The following is a 14,691-nucleotide window of genomic DNA, read 5'->3' as shown; positions in this document are numbered from 1 at the left end:
CTCTCTCCTCTCCCTCTCCCTCTCCCTCTCCCCCTCTCCCTCTCTCCCTCTCTCCCTCTCTCCCTCTCATTCTCCCTCTTCCTCTCCCCTCCTCCTCCTTTTTCTTCTTGTTTTGCTACTCCTCCTTTTCCTCTTCCTCCTCCTCCTCCTGGATCTGTCCGAGTGAAAGTCAACTCAGTAACAAGCCCCCCAAAAGAAAAAGTAGCCAAACCCCAATGTCAATATTATTAGTCTGATTAGGGAGTGAACTCTCATTTTATCAGTATAGGGAAGTGGAAAGATTGTTAGACTTGGAGTTGGGGCACCTGGGTTGAAATCCTAGCTCTTAGTAATTTATCTGGGGTAAGTTCCCTAATTTCTCTGCTACAATTGCCTCATATCCATAAAAAGGAGAGCCTAAACAACGCCCTAAGTCCCATCCTGCTTCCAGTTGATGTTATGATTTCATGTTCCGGAGGGCAATAAACATTATAGTCCTGAATTTCAGTTTCTTGCCCACTTAATCCTTGACTTATAGAATCTAAGTATTGAAAGGAACCTTAAACAGTTGGCTCTCTGGGGAAGCAATGTGCCCACAATACACATTTAAGTTTAATTAAATCTAATTGTTTACATTAATTTTGTGTTAGCATATTTTTATTGTGAAGTTTTCTCCATCACTTTTTTAAGTGATGGAGACAAGTCAGCAAAACAATAAAGTCCTAATTTATAGCATTTGCCTATTGCTACAGTGTAAATGTTCACACTGAAAATTTAACAGTTAGAAAGGTTTGAGCTGGCTCCAAGCATCCTTCTCTGCTTAAAGGTCACCTAGTTCAATATCTCTATCTAATATACAGATCCATTCTATAATATCCCGTACAAGTGATTCATCCAGCATTTTCCAGGAATTCTCCAGTGACAGAGAACTGACTACTTCCCAACTAATCTTGATTCATTTTTTTAGACTGCTCCATCGCTTAGGAAATTTTCCTGTGTATGGAACCAAAATCTACATCTACATCACCATAAGAGGATGTCATATAACTTCCTCCAAATTCAGTGAGGATTGCTGCTATAAAGCATTCCAACATCAATTTATAGATTGCTATTTCTTATCTTCCCTAGCTTCCTACAAGTCCCAGATAAAATCCTACCTTCCATAGGAAGCTTTTCCATAATCCTCTTGATCCTGTTACCTTCTTTCTGTTTATTATCTCTGATTTATGTTCTATAGAGCTTGTTTATTCATAGGTTTTTTCATGCTGTCTTCCCCATTAGATTATGGGCTCCTCAAAGGCAGAGAATGTCCTTTGCTTTCTGTCTGCACTGCTTGGCACATAGCACTTAATAAATGTAATCGATTGGCTGCATGGTGAAGTCATGGTACTTCCCAGTAGTAGGATATCCCATAAAAACAAATAATAAGAGAGTGTCATAGCTTCCCAAAAACTGAATGAGGATCACTCTCATAGAGCATTCATAGATTTTTTTTGTCATTCATTGTTTTCAGTTATGACCAATTATTTGTGATCCCATTTAGAATTTTTCTTGACAGAGACACTGGAGTAATTTTGTATTTGCTTCTATATAATATATAATTATATAATTATTATATATTATGGACATAATATATAATAATAAGTAGCTTATTTTATAGATCAAGAACCTGAGACTTGCCCAGGGTCACAAAGCTAGTAAAGATCCCATGCCAGATTTGAACTTAGAAAGATGAGGCTTCCTGATTCCAGGTCTGATGTTCTATCTCATCACATAACTGCTCTAATTCATAAATAGTTGGTGTGTGTGGGGGGGGTCTTCCTAGTTATTTCAACAGCTCCTTTCCTTCTCCCAGTTCTTAGCCTTAAATAAAACCGAATTCTCCAGGTGGAAAGCTTTTGCATTTAGGGTCTAACTCAGTCAACCTTGGAAAGTTGCTCCTTCCATAAGAAGTTTCTCCTCTGTTTTCAGCTGCATGATGGGCCTCAACTGATAGCCCGTTACTGTGGAGCAGAAATCCCCCCTGCGGGCACCACCACGGGGTCCAAGCTTCACGTGCTCTTCCATACCGATGGAGTCGGCAACAATGAAAGGGGATTCCAGATGTACTGGAACCTCAATGGTAAGGGTCTGAGACACGCTCACTTCTGCTCTAGTTTAAATCTCCTCCTTGTCCCACCATCTCCCTGGGCAGGAACTTCCTTTATGTAAGAACTCTGACAAAAAATACCTGCCTGTCCTCTGCTCCAGTCTGTGAGGAAGAGGGAAGCCTTCTTCTCACCAAGCCTGAAGCTGGTGTTCTCTACACTTTGGCCTTCCATCCTCTCCCGTTGCCTCCGGCCATTGACCCATCCACATGCCTTCCCTCCAAACACACAAGCCATTTTTTTTATCATATGAATATTAATGGGTTGAGATAGGGACTGGATCTGTTATTTTTTATTAGAGGAGATATCAGATGAGGAAACTCCCTCTGTCCAAGTGCATCAGCCTCTTCTCTGCCACCTTAAGCCTTAGAGAGTTGCCAACAGCCCAGTGACTTGCCCAGGGTGGCACCTCCAGCATATGTAAGAGCCTGGACTTGAGCCCAGATCGTCCTGGCTCCAAGACCAGTTCTCTTTCTACTAGTGCCACCCTGTTTCTCATGTATATGATTAAATATTACAATGTACATTTAATTCAGCAAATATTTGTGACTACTAGGGCCAAGGCATTGTGCCAAGAGTTGGTAATATGAAGCTGAAAAATAATATAGTTCCTGTCCTCGAGGAGAATGTGATGTCAATGCACACAAATAAGTATAATGCACGATAAGAGTATATGAGGGTCAAAGTAGAAAGCAAAGTGCTTAACGAAAATTTGAGGAGAAAAAGGAGCATTTTCTCACCATGGAGCCTCAGGAAAGGTTTTTCTGGATGCCATGGCACCCAAGGTGAGCCTGGAGAGGCAGAGAGACCTTCAGGAGTGATGGGGATGGCCTAAGCAAATATGGAGAGAGAAAGTCAGCGACTGGTCAATGCTGGGTTGAGGGCAGAGGGTAGTTTCCCTGGAAGATTAAATTTTGTAGAGTGGACTGTGTGGAGTAGACCAACTTGCAGTAAAGATGGAAACACCAGCTGGAGCTGAATCACAGGAGCCAGTCTAAGGGTTTGTGTTCAATCCCTTAGGTAGTAGGGAATTATAGATTTTTGAGTAGGAGAATGGATTTATATTGACACTGTAATGAGAAGTCCTGGTTTCAAATCCCACCTCTATGATTGTTTATTAGGAAGATAATTTTATCCCCATAGTAAGAGGTACTGGAGAGGTGTAGTGGTTGGAGGGAGACCTACTACCTTCTATGACATTCATATTATATATTAATTTTGGAGTAACATTTTTCCATTTTGCCTTTCTATATGCATTTAAAAATACATGTGAATTATGGAAGTTTTGCGATATTGTGGTAAACCATAGCAAAATAATATCCCTAAAAATCTGACTATAAATAGTTGACTGTAAGAGCATGTTTGACCATGTAAATGGCTGCCTTCTTTCAAAAGCAATGGGAGTTGTCTTTAATATGTACATGAAAATATGTATGCGTAAATGGGGACTCCCTTGCATAGGCAGGGAAAAGATTGGGAAACAAGGAGAATGGCTGAACAATTGGACAAAGTCTAGGGACCACTTTAAGAAAACCAATGTCAAGGCTAACAAGACCAGTCAGAGAGAAAACAAGATCCTGAGGTTCAGAACCAGGGAGATACCAGTCCAGTTGGCATAAGGCCACTTGGAATAAAGTCCTGGCACCTGAACTGTAAGGTCAGCCAGTAGCAACTCTAGTCAGCCTGGTGATTAGTGCTGGAGACATATAAAGGCAAAACCAAAACATTTTGTGCCTTCAAAGGAGCTCATCTTTTTAGGGGATTGGGAGTGGTAAGGAATCGAGCATAGGTTGTCACCATTACTAATTAGTTTCCCATCTCCTCCAACACACACAATGTTTATGCTTTTTTCCTCCCCAAATTACCTCATCTATTTACATGCTACATTTTCTCTCTAACCCCATCTTAAAATGTGAACTCCTTGAAAACAGACTGTCACTTTTGTACCCCTTCCTCCCAGCACCTTGCACATAGTAGGTACTTAATTTGTTAGTTGAATTAAGTAAAGTTTGGGTCAAAATGATTGGGTTTTATGATTGGTACATCTTGGACAGCATCTCTTAAGTGCTTCTCTAGTAGAAAAAAAATATGGGACCTGGAGTTAGAGGACCCTGGTTCTAATCCAGGTCAGCCATTTATTAAAATGAGAAGGTTTGACTAGGTGATATCTGAGGCTCTGCTAGGTCCATGATTCTCAAATTCTAAATCATTTCCTCCTTCTCAGTGATGCTCCTTGTGGGACCTTGCCATGTCCCACTACTAAATGTACAATTTCAACCAAAAAGTAGATCTGTAATGGGATCTCCTAAAGAACAGGACTCACTCCTTCAGAGACTAAAATAAGGGTGACTCACAAGAAATGTCTAGGAGTTAGAGATTAAGGAAAGATCTTTCAGACCAAAGTGGGAGAAGAGATTAAACCCATGTGTAAAGATAATAATACGAACTATGCTTATAATCTACCTCAGTCCCATAGTTTCTAGCTCTACAATGACCTCATGTCAAAGTAAAAACTTTTAGGTACACACCTGTATTTTCTTTGTGTCCCAGATGTCTGTCAACAGGAGGAGGAAAAAGGGCAGGAAATAGGAAAAGGCTTTAATGGATGAGATCACCCTGGTGTTTTGTTTTGTTTTGTTTTTGTTCTTACCCTTGAATAGAGACAGAAAAGAGGGAATACAAGATACACTAATGACTGTTTGGGGACACCAGTGAGGAAGTTGTCCAAGTTTTCTTACACATTGGATCAGACCTCTGACTTCATTGATTTTGGGAACTTCTAGTGAGGAACCTCCCTTTACCATTCCCAAATGAAATTTGCTGTGTGACATGTAGTCTTAGAGGCTTGCTTGGGGGCTTTGCTTAACTAACTAACTTCCTGGTGGTCAAGATTTGAACTTAAGTCTTCCTGATTTCAAAGCCAGATTTCTATCCAGTATTCTATAATTGCCTCTGGCATTTGAATTCTGCGTTATTTGGGGAAGATTGCTTGAAAAAGGTTGCCTTTCCCTGAAGCACTAGAACAGTGTGAGTTAGCAGAATTTGGATAGAATTAAGATGTTTAAATGTACTTGGAAATTACCATTAACAGGAATGGTTAGTTGAATATTTATATGAAGTAATTGATACTGTTTGGAGCATGAAGGGTTCATCTGGTCCTGCTCCTTCATTTTGCAGATGAGGAAACTGAGGCCTGGGGAAACTAAGTGACTTGCCCAAGATCCTACAAGTAGTAGAACTAAGAGCCAAGCCCAGGTCTTCTCAGTGAAAAATTCCGGGGCTCCTTCCACTCCCTTGAAGCTTGGAAAATGGTCTAAAACTGAATAGCAGAAGCAGGAAGCTTTACTCATCCTCCTAGGAAAGAGCCTCTTTGAAATCAGAATTCAGTTGAGACCTTGGGGCAGCCCAGATGTAGCATTTCCTTTGTTGATGAAGGGATGTTCCATTGCATCAGCATCAGGCCCCCTTTGAGCCCCTCTCCTGCCCCTTCCAGTGACAGATCTGCCTTAGTCTTTTCACTTGGCCCTGAGAGAGCAACAGTGACATCATTTCCTGAGCTTGTCTGCTGGATGAGAAGCCATATCCCCCCTTTATGGAGTGAGTCAGTTAATAAACACTTTTTTAAAATGTGCTCCCCTTCGTGGACAAGGCTTCAGTCTGAGCCGAGGGGGCGCATCTCCCAACGGGCTTTCCTGTGGGCGGGTGTGAGCAGAGATGCTGGTGCAGGAGCTGATTAAGCCCTCTGACCGGGTCATTATGCAGCCTCCTAAAGAGGGTGCCACCCCGAAAATAAAGCTCCGTCTGGACAATCAGTTCACACCATTCAGTTCAGCCGGCATTGTCCGGGCTCTGAAGCCGATCCCCCCTTTCCCCCCTGCCCAGGCTGCCGAAGGGAATGCAACTTTTGACAAACTCTGAATAGGCTCTCTTGGGCTCGAGGCTCCGCCGTCCGGGCTGCCAGTTCCCCAGGGCCTCTCTTTCACCAGGGAGAGGAATCCAGCATTCAAGCAGGGTCAAGGAGCTTTGGGAGTGAAAGAATGCCAGATGCAAAGGGAGTGAGCGCCTCAGCTGGGAACCAGGGGGAGGGAGCAGGGGGGACGGAGGTGATGGGGGCTGATGTCACCCGGCACCTTCACAAAGGAAAAGCCTTTTCTTTGTCAAGAAGGATGACATCAGCCTCCAGACCGGGGTGCTGGTTTCGTTTTATCTCTCCTTTGTCCTTTGAAATGCTTTTTTCTAAAGCAGCGCGAGTTTACAGCGATGCGATTGGCGAGTGCCTCCCCAAAGCTTCCCCGTCTCCATCCCCCGCCGCTGGTCCAGGGCCGGCTCCTGCTCTGCCTCCTGTGAACCTGCTGGTGGTAGACCGCGTCCCTTTTGTCCTAGCCTGGAAAAGAAGCTGGCTGCTGGGCCACCTTTTCTCTTTGCCCATCTTTTCAGTTCTCTTTGCCCTCCCGTTATCCGCTCTCCGCATGGCAAGCTTCGCTTCTCATTCTTCAGGTCAATTGTCTTAAACGTGATGCTAACGATCTAGTTTGGAGAACTTCTCTTTCCCAGGAGAAGGATTTAGTTTTATTTTGTTTGTGTGCTTTGTATTGGATTGACCGAACACCTCCTTGTGTGCCGAAGGCTTGGGGCACGTCAGCAGTGTGTGTGGCTCATGGAGGCGCAGGGGGTTGTGTGTGGTCCTGGCAAGGAGAATTGGAGTTTGTCCATGGGGAGTAGTTGGTGAAATCTTTGGGGAAAAGGTGGGATAAGTCAGGCTCTAAAAGATGTATAAGAACTAAGCAAGTGGACAGGTAAAACTAGAGAGCTGTTACCAACCTCCTTTGTGTCCTGGAACCCCTCAGCAGTGTCCGGCCATTTCTTAGGACAATGCCCTTAAGTGCATAAAATAAAAACAGAGGATTACAAAGGAGACCAAGTAGACTGAAATACAGTGATAAGAATAGTTTAAAGAACTCCTGCTTCAAAAGGCTCACTTGCCAAGGAGAGTGCAGAAGGACTTTCTGATCAGATACTGGACTAACTGCCTTCTGAAAATCTGTCACCAGAACAGGTTATTCCAGGAATAACCCAACCAATATACGGATGTAGAAAGAAAGATGTTCCACATAGGCAATGGTGAGAAGGTATCTTTGGCTAGAGAGCAGTAGGGAGCTAGGAGGGGTAGATATGGTGGGGAGAGCTTATGGTGAGCCCCTAAAGCAAAACTGACTATTTTGAATTTCATATGTGGGCAAATCTTTGTAGGATAAATAAATGTTATTAATTTGAAGAAAAAATAGATATTGAGAGGAAGTGAGATTAGAAAGGGCAAAGTAAATATGGAAGACATTTTAGAAGAAGAAATATCAAGAATCTGTGAAAAATCAGATATTAAGAATATTAGTAGGAGTAATTAAAATATAAAACTCAAATTTCCTAGCCATAATGATTGGGGAAAAAGTCACAAAAAAGGGATTGTTGGAAAGGAGAGCTAGTATGAGGAGAAAACTGATATATTTAATTTTAGACACATTGATTTTGAGTAACAAAGAGACATCCAGGCGGGGACTTCCTATAGTCATTTGGAAATATTAACTTCAGGTGTTTACTGTAGAAAGCTAGAGATTTGGGAGCCGAAGGGAGAGAATATTAGAAAAATAACAAATTTGGGAATAACAAAAGTTAGGGAATGAGAGAATGAAAAGGACCCACCCAGAAATAAAGAGAAAGAATAATCAGAGAAATATGAGGAGAATTAGAAAACTACTGAGTCATGGAAAAGAGGAGAAAATAATTTCAAGGAGTGTCAGTGGTGGTAAATGAGGAATGAGAAAAAGCTACTGGGTTTGGCAGAAAAGATCATTGGTGACTTTCAAGAGCAATTTCAATAGAATTATGAAGATGGAAGTTAGAATGGGGAGATTTTCAGAGAAGAATGGGTGGATGGGAAATGAAGGTAATATCTGCAGAAGAGTATTTCCAGTAACTAGTCTAGGAAAAAAAAACAAAGCAAACCAAAATGAAAACCAAAAAAATCCACCGCTTTATAGCAGTATTTTTATTGCTCCATAAAACTTTTATTTCCAGAGTTTACTTGCTTCTTTAAAAATACAAACTTAAAACAATGAATTCTTCCATCTCCTTCTTTTCTTTTCTCCTGCAATCTACTTCTCTCATTTCTGGTTTCTACTATTTCCCCCATTTGCGGCCCCTGCTTTCCCAGATACTGAGAGTTGCTGTGCTGAAGCTGGCAAGGAGCTAAGTAGTTGGTAGTAGACAATTTAGATATTTTACATGTCCACAGGATGGTTTGGGTCAGAAAACACTGGTTTATAATGCAACTGCAAATTTGGGAATGAAAGGAAAAAAGAATGGAAGAAGAGATAACAGAATCATATGGAGTTTTTTCATGGTTGTTAAGATGGAGAGACCCTAGCAGTGTTTGAAAGTGGAAGGGAAAGATCCAGTGGGAAAAGTGAGAGCCTAAAGATGCTATAAAGGAACTGGATTGGAAAGAGTACAGGTCACAGAACTGAAAGGACTGGATTTTGAGACCTGGCAAGGACTCAAGGAACAATGACTCTTTCTTTATTGAGCCCACCTCTATGCTTAACATCCTGGCACCCTGATTAGCCAGGATCTATATTCCCTTTTCTCCTTGAAGTAATAAAATTACCACCATTAGTAAAATTTCTCATGATGAGATGGATCAGTTTTCTAGTCAATGGCAAAGCCTCAAGCCATCCTGCTTGGTAATGGCTTTGACTGGTGGGAAGAATGGGAGGACAGATGAAGGGTGGTGATGTTGGAAAGATTTTGATGAGATCAGATGTTGAATAGATGCAAGGGGACTCAGGATCAAAATTTTCCGCTCAAAGTTAGATGATAGTTTATCTACTAAGAGTCAAGAGAAAGGAGTTGGGTGTTTAAGGAAAAAAGAAAACTCAATTTATTGTTTCTCTTTTGAAAGATGTTAATAATACAAAATCATTTTTAAAAATACTGTTTGGAGTGTATTAGGGAACAAGGATAGATAAATGAAAGTATTAACATAAAATACATAAAAGCTAAATAGCCTGAGTAATGGATCAGTACTACCTATAATTTCTTCCTCTGATTGGAATGTGAAAAAAGAAAGTGTACTAGAGGTAGTGATCCACAATTCTGGATGAGTATGGAGAACAGAAGGAAATGGGAGGGAGGAAGAGATTCTTGAGGGGGCATCCTGAAACAGTTTTCTATTGAATGTAAGGTAGACTGTTCAGCAGAGCTAAAGGGAGCTAATTGATGAGCAGAAGTGGAAAGTCTTAAGTGTTTGAAAGTCTCATCAAAAGTAAAGGATGAGGGCAGCTGGGTAGCTCAGTGGATTGAGAGCCAGGCCTAGAGACAGGAGGTCCTAGGTTCAAATCCAGCCTCAGACACTTCCCAGCTGTGTGACCCTGGGCAAGTCACTTGACCCCCATTGCCTACCCTTACCACTCTTCCACCTATAAGTCAATACACAGAAGTTAAGGGTTTAAAATACAAAAAAAATAAAAATAAAAATAAAAAGTAAAGGATGAGGTCAGAGGCAGAGGCAGCTGACATTCAAGATTTCAGAGATAGATCAGTGATGTCACTGTGAAAAGGAAGACCAGTGGCATCATAAACAATGCTTCTTGTTAATGAAGTCATGCAAGTACATGCATGCGTTTGTGAATAGAATGGTGATCTGAGTGACAATAGAATGCAGGGCACATTCAGTAAATAAACAAATGGATGTTGAAGTCATGGAAGATGAAGGAAGGGGATGAAGTAAAGAGAAGAATCTACTTCCACTCTTCCACTCTTGTACTGAACCAGACACTGATAAAAACGAGACATAGTACTATTACATTGAGCTTTTTTCAATATGACTGAAAAAGACATGATTTTTGAAATATGTGATTACTATTTAATAGATCAATACAGTTTTACATTTAAAAAATTTTATGATTTTAAAAATGATAATTGTTCTGGTTTATATCTCAAATGGGATAATGTTGCTTAAATAGTTTGTAAACCTTAAAATACCATGTGAATGTCAGCTATTATGATCAAATAGTAATCGTGCAAAAGGTAAAAAAGAATATCGTGAACACTGAAGATACTTTGTTTCGATTATAAATATATGGTATTGCTGATGGATTTTAGATAATAAAGATTTCAGGGCAGTTTCAGAAGGATTAAAAAAAAGTTAATTATGCTGTCCAGGTCTAGTCTCAGTTTGAGTAACTATATGGCCCCAGTTAACATTCCTAATAAAAATATTAGGTTTCCCTTCCAATGATGAACTAAGAACTACTACAACACCTGTCACATTCTACCTCAAATATGACATCAATGAAAATCCTTCCTTTATTTAGGAAATCTTCAAGGAACCTCCTAGAGATGATAAATTAGTATGGATATGAGCAGTGGTGTGCTTGTAAATGTTTAACAACCAGCACCCCAAGAAAAAGAAAAAATGTAAACTAGGAACACTTATAAGTTACATCAGCATTAGTAATATTATACTTATCATATTTTTAAGTCAAGACAATCAACAAAACATTCAATTGAATCCTGATTTGTAGTATTTGCTGATTTCTAAAGCGTAAATGCCCACAATGGAACTGGCAAAAATTCCTGAATAAAAGCCTTTCAGATCATTATTATTCTCATTCAGGGATCCAAGATGTTAAAAAAAAGTTTCATTCAGTTTATGTAGAGAGTTTAAAAAATGCTAGACTTTTAAAAATTCTTATTTTTTAAAGAATGGACTAATGCTAAAGACAACAGCAACAACAAATTTATACTTAATGCTCTATGTGTATCCTTAATATAGTATTTGGGTGTTTGGATGTAGCTACCTGATATTTTAAAAACTAGATTGGAACTCTTTTGACTTGAGATAGCTAATATTAGCCTATTAGAGTTGGTTGGTTTTATATCTGTAACTTCCAATAGCTAACAGTGAGTTTGAACTTATTTGAACAATCATTTTTCACATATACAATCTTCAACCATTATATGAACAAACATTCAGTTTAGTAAATTTCCTTGACCCTCTTTTATAAAACATTTTATTCATATCAGCCTTTAAGAGAAGGATGCCACCAACTGAAAAGGCAGTAATTTAAGAAATAAAAACATTATGTACTAAAAAGATTTTTTTGGGGGAAATTCTCTAAAAGGATGCATTTCTGCATCTTGTCATTAATTTAATAGTTCTAGATTTCCTAGGGCATCTAGGTGTGGTACAGTGGATAGAGCATTGGATATAGAATCAAGAAGGAACTGAATTCAAATCCAGCCTCATACTTATTAGCTGTGGACAAATCACATAGTCCTCTTTGCCTCAATTTCCTCATCTATAAAAATGAGTTGGACTAGGAAATAGCAAATCAGTCCAGCATCTTTGCCAAGAAAACCTCAAATGCGATCACAATGACTGAGAAACGACTGAATGAATGAACAAGATTTGTTTGAAGTTCCTCACTTAATCATAAACATACATGCAGTTTATATTAGAGGAGGAACTCAAAACCTGCTTTTTCTGACTCCAAAACCAACCATTCTCTACACTATGATATATTGCCTCTCCTGAAGGCTTGCTATGGTATATTTCTTTTTATATAAAAAATACTTTCCTCAGTAAGATTTTTGCACTTAGCATTTGGAAGGAGAAGGTATGGAGGATGGTTTGTGATGTATATCCATGGAGTGGAAGAGGGAGAACCCACCCTGAGGAGATTTTGAAATCTCCTTGAATTTAGGAGCGGATATTATAGATTGACTGAAATTTTAGAGTAAATTTTAAAAAAGTTAAATAATATTATTCATGTTTTGACTACAACAGTCCACATTACTGATTTTTTTAGTTTTAACAATCTTTAATTAATTAATTTAGAATATTTTTCCATGGTTGCATGATTCATATTCTTTCTCTCCCTTCCTCCCTCCCTGATCCTGCAGCTAATGCACAATTCCACTGGGTTTTAAATGTGTCATTGATCAAGACCTATTTCCTTATAATTAATATTTGCTCTGGGGTGATTGCTTAGAGTCTACATCCCCAATCATATCCCCTTCGACCCATGTGATCAAGCAGTTGATTTTCAGTTCTTCCTCTGAATGTGGGTAGCGTTCTTTCTCATAAATCCCTCAGAATTGTCCTGGGCCATTGCATTGCTGCTAGTAGAGAAGTCCATTACATTCAATTTTACCACAATGTATCAGTCTCTTCTTTCACTCTGCATCAATTCCTGGAGGTCGTTCCAGTTCACATGGAATTCCTCCAGTTCAATATTCCTTTTAGCACAATAGTATTCCATCAACAGCAGATACCACAATTTGTTCAGCTACTCCCCAATTGAAGGGCATCCCCTTATTTTCCAGTTTTTTTGCCACTACAGAGAGCTTGGCTATAAATATTTTTGTACAAGTCTTTTTCCTTATTGTCTTTTTGGGGTATAAACCCAGCAGTGGTATGGCTGGATCAAAGGGCAGGCAGTCTTTTAAAGCCCTTTAAGCATAGTTCCAAATTGCCCTCCAGAATGGTTGGATCAATTCACAACTCTACCAGCAATGCATTAATGTCCCAATTTTGCCACATCCCCTCCAACATTTATTACTTTCCTTTGCTGTCATGTTAGCCAATCTACTAGGTGTGAGGTGATACCTCAGAGTTGTTTTGATTTGCATTTCTCTAATTATAAAGAGATTTAGAACACTTTTTCATGTGCTTATTGATAGTTCTTTATCTGAAAATTGCCTATTCATGTCCCTTGTCCATTTATCAATTGGGCAATGGCTTGCTTTTTTGTACAATTGATTTAGCTCCTTATAAATTTAAGTAATTATTCCTTTCTTGGAGACTTTTGTTATAGATATTATTCCCAATTCATGGCTTCCCATTTAATTTTGATCACATTGGTTTTGTTTGTACAAAAACTTTTAAATTTAATGTAATCAAAATTATTATTTTACATTTTGTAATATTTTCTAACTCTTGCTTTGTCTTAAAAGTCCACACTACTGTCAAATGTACATACATTTACTCTTGATTTCATATTGGGGAGAAAAAAACCCTCTTTCTTTGGTGTGTGGTTAGGACTCATTGCTGAGCAAATCTGGTTTTCACAAAGAGCATGGGATTTTTTAAAGGTTACTCACCATCCCCAATTCACTTGTGGCTACTCTTTACCAAAGTCTAGATTCTATTTCCAAGAATACTCTTTGAAATAGTACAGAATGAACAGCAATAACCAAACCTCTCCTTACCATCCCCACCTTCCTAAAGCACATAGTGCTCTGTTCGTGGCAACCCCTGCAGTTTTGGCAAAAGGAAGAAGTTCATTCTGTACAGGTTTCTTGACCTTTCTATTTGTGTCCCGGTTTCCTAGCAACACTGTCTGAGATAGACATTGCATATGCTTTCTGGGGGAATTCCAGACTTTTCTAGTACAAAATGAGAAAAAAATCCCCTTTTTTTAAGAGTTTCAAAATTTACTGCAAAAGTTTCCAAAAATTCTTCCATTGAGAATATTGAACCAATCTTAAATTTATTGTAGATTTTTACAGTTCAGAAAGGTTCTTTTTTCCCCTACTCAGTCCATATTTTATTGCTTTATCAGAGATACAAACATACATGTACACTCAGAGACAGAATTAGACTTAGAAACAGAAAGAGAAACCTCTGTGTGTGTGTGTGTGTGTGTGTGTGTGTGTGTGTGTGTATGTGTGTGTGTGTGTGATATTTGCAATCACTTAATAAAAAAGATTCAATACCAAACTCAAATGGTAGTTATGAATTCAGGAATTGTGAATTATCAGTGAAGTTTCCTCCTCAGTCATTGGCTCCTGAATCAGTAAGGAATCTTTAAAGAATAGCAATCAAATTGTTGTCCTAGTAGCTGTGTTTCTGATTATGATTATTTGTAGGTAAGTATATATTTAGTCACAAAAGAATTTTCTTCCTTCCTATTAAACTTATTCTACTGTAAATTCAGTCACTTCCAGACTAGATTGCATTAATTGGCTACTTCTTATTCAAATGACTACTTTTTCCATTAATTATGATGAAAATGCCCCAGATGTTATATAGAAGAGTAAGGTAATTAAATTAAATTAAATGATTAGCCTGCTGATCAAGTTAACATTTTGCTTAAGGAAGTAACTTATTTTTTCCATAGTTTTTTTTTCTCTCTCTCCATGAATATCAGAGAACATAGCAATGGAAAAAGGTCTAGTTCTTCTGCCCCACAGTTGTGTGACTCTATTATCATAGAATTCTAAATTCAGAGCTGGAAGAGTCTTTAGATGTTAGATGTCCCCTCTCCCATTTTACAGATGAGGAAATTGTGGTCCATAAGGCTTAAGTGAGTTGACCAGAGCTGATATTCAAATCTAGGTTTTATAACTCTAAATCCAGCTTTCTTTTCATTAAACCACATTGCATTCTATCAAGTATAATAAATTCATGGAAACTTTCTTCAGGTAAATAATATGAATTAATATTGATATAACTCTTTAAGGTTTGTGAAGTACTCTCTGTTTCTATTTCTTTATTTTTCTTTGT

The 14,691-nt window shown here is 38.9% G+C and overlaps 1 protein-coding gene across 1 annotated transcript in view; it reads left to right on the top strand.

Moving 5' to 3' along the window:
• The window catches only part of CUBN (cubilin), a 304,566-nt gene that overhangs the window by 104,083 nt on the left and 185,792 nt on the right, over positions 1-14,691 (top strand). The window contains exon 28 of the mRNA XM_044678922.1: positions 1,951-2,101. Within this exon, the coding sequence (XP_044534857.1) occupies positions 1,951-2,101 (151 nt within the window). The remainder of the gene's footprint in view (positions 1-1,950; positions 2,102-14,691) is intronic.

The sequence above is a fragment of the Gracilinanus agilis genome, chromosome 5, assembly GCF_016433145.1.
Source record: "Gracilinanus agilis isolate LMUSP501 chromosome 5, AgileGrace, whole genome shotgun sequence".
Taxonomy (NCBI): domain Eukaryota; kingdom Metazoa; phylum Chordata; class Mammalia; order Didelphimorphia; family Didelphidae; genus Gracilinanus; species Gracilinanus agilis.
Note: the sequence above shows the minus strand (reverse complement) of the source record. Positions and strands in the feature narration are given on the sequence as shown.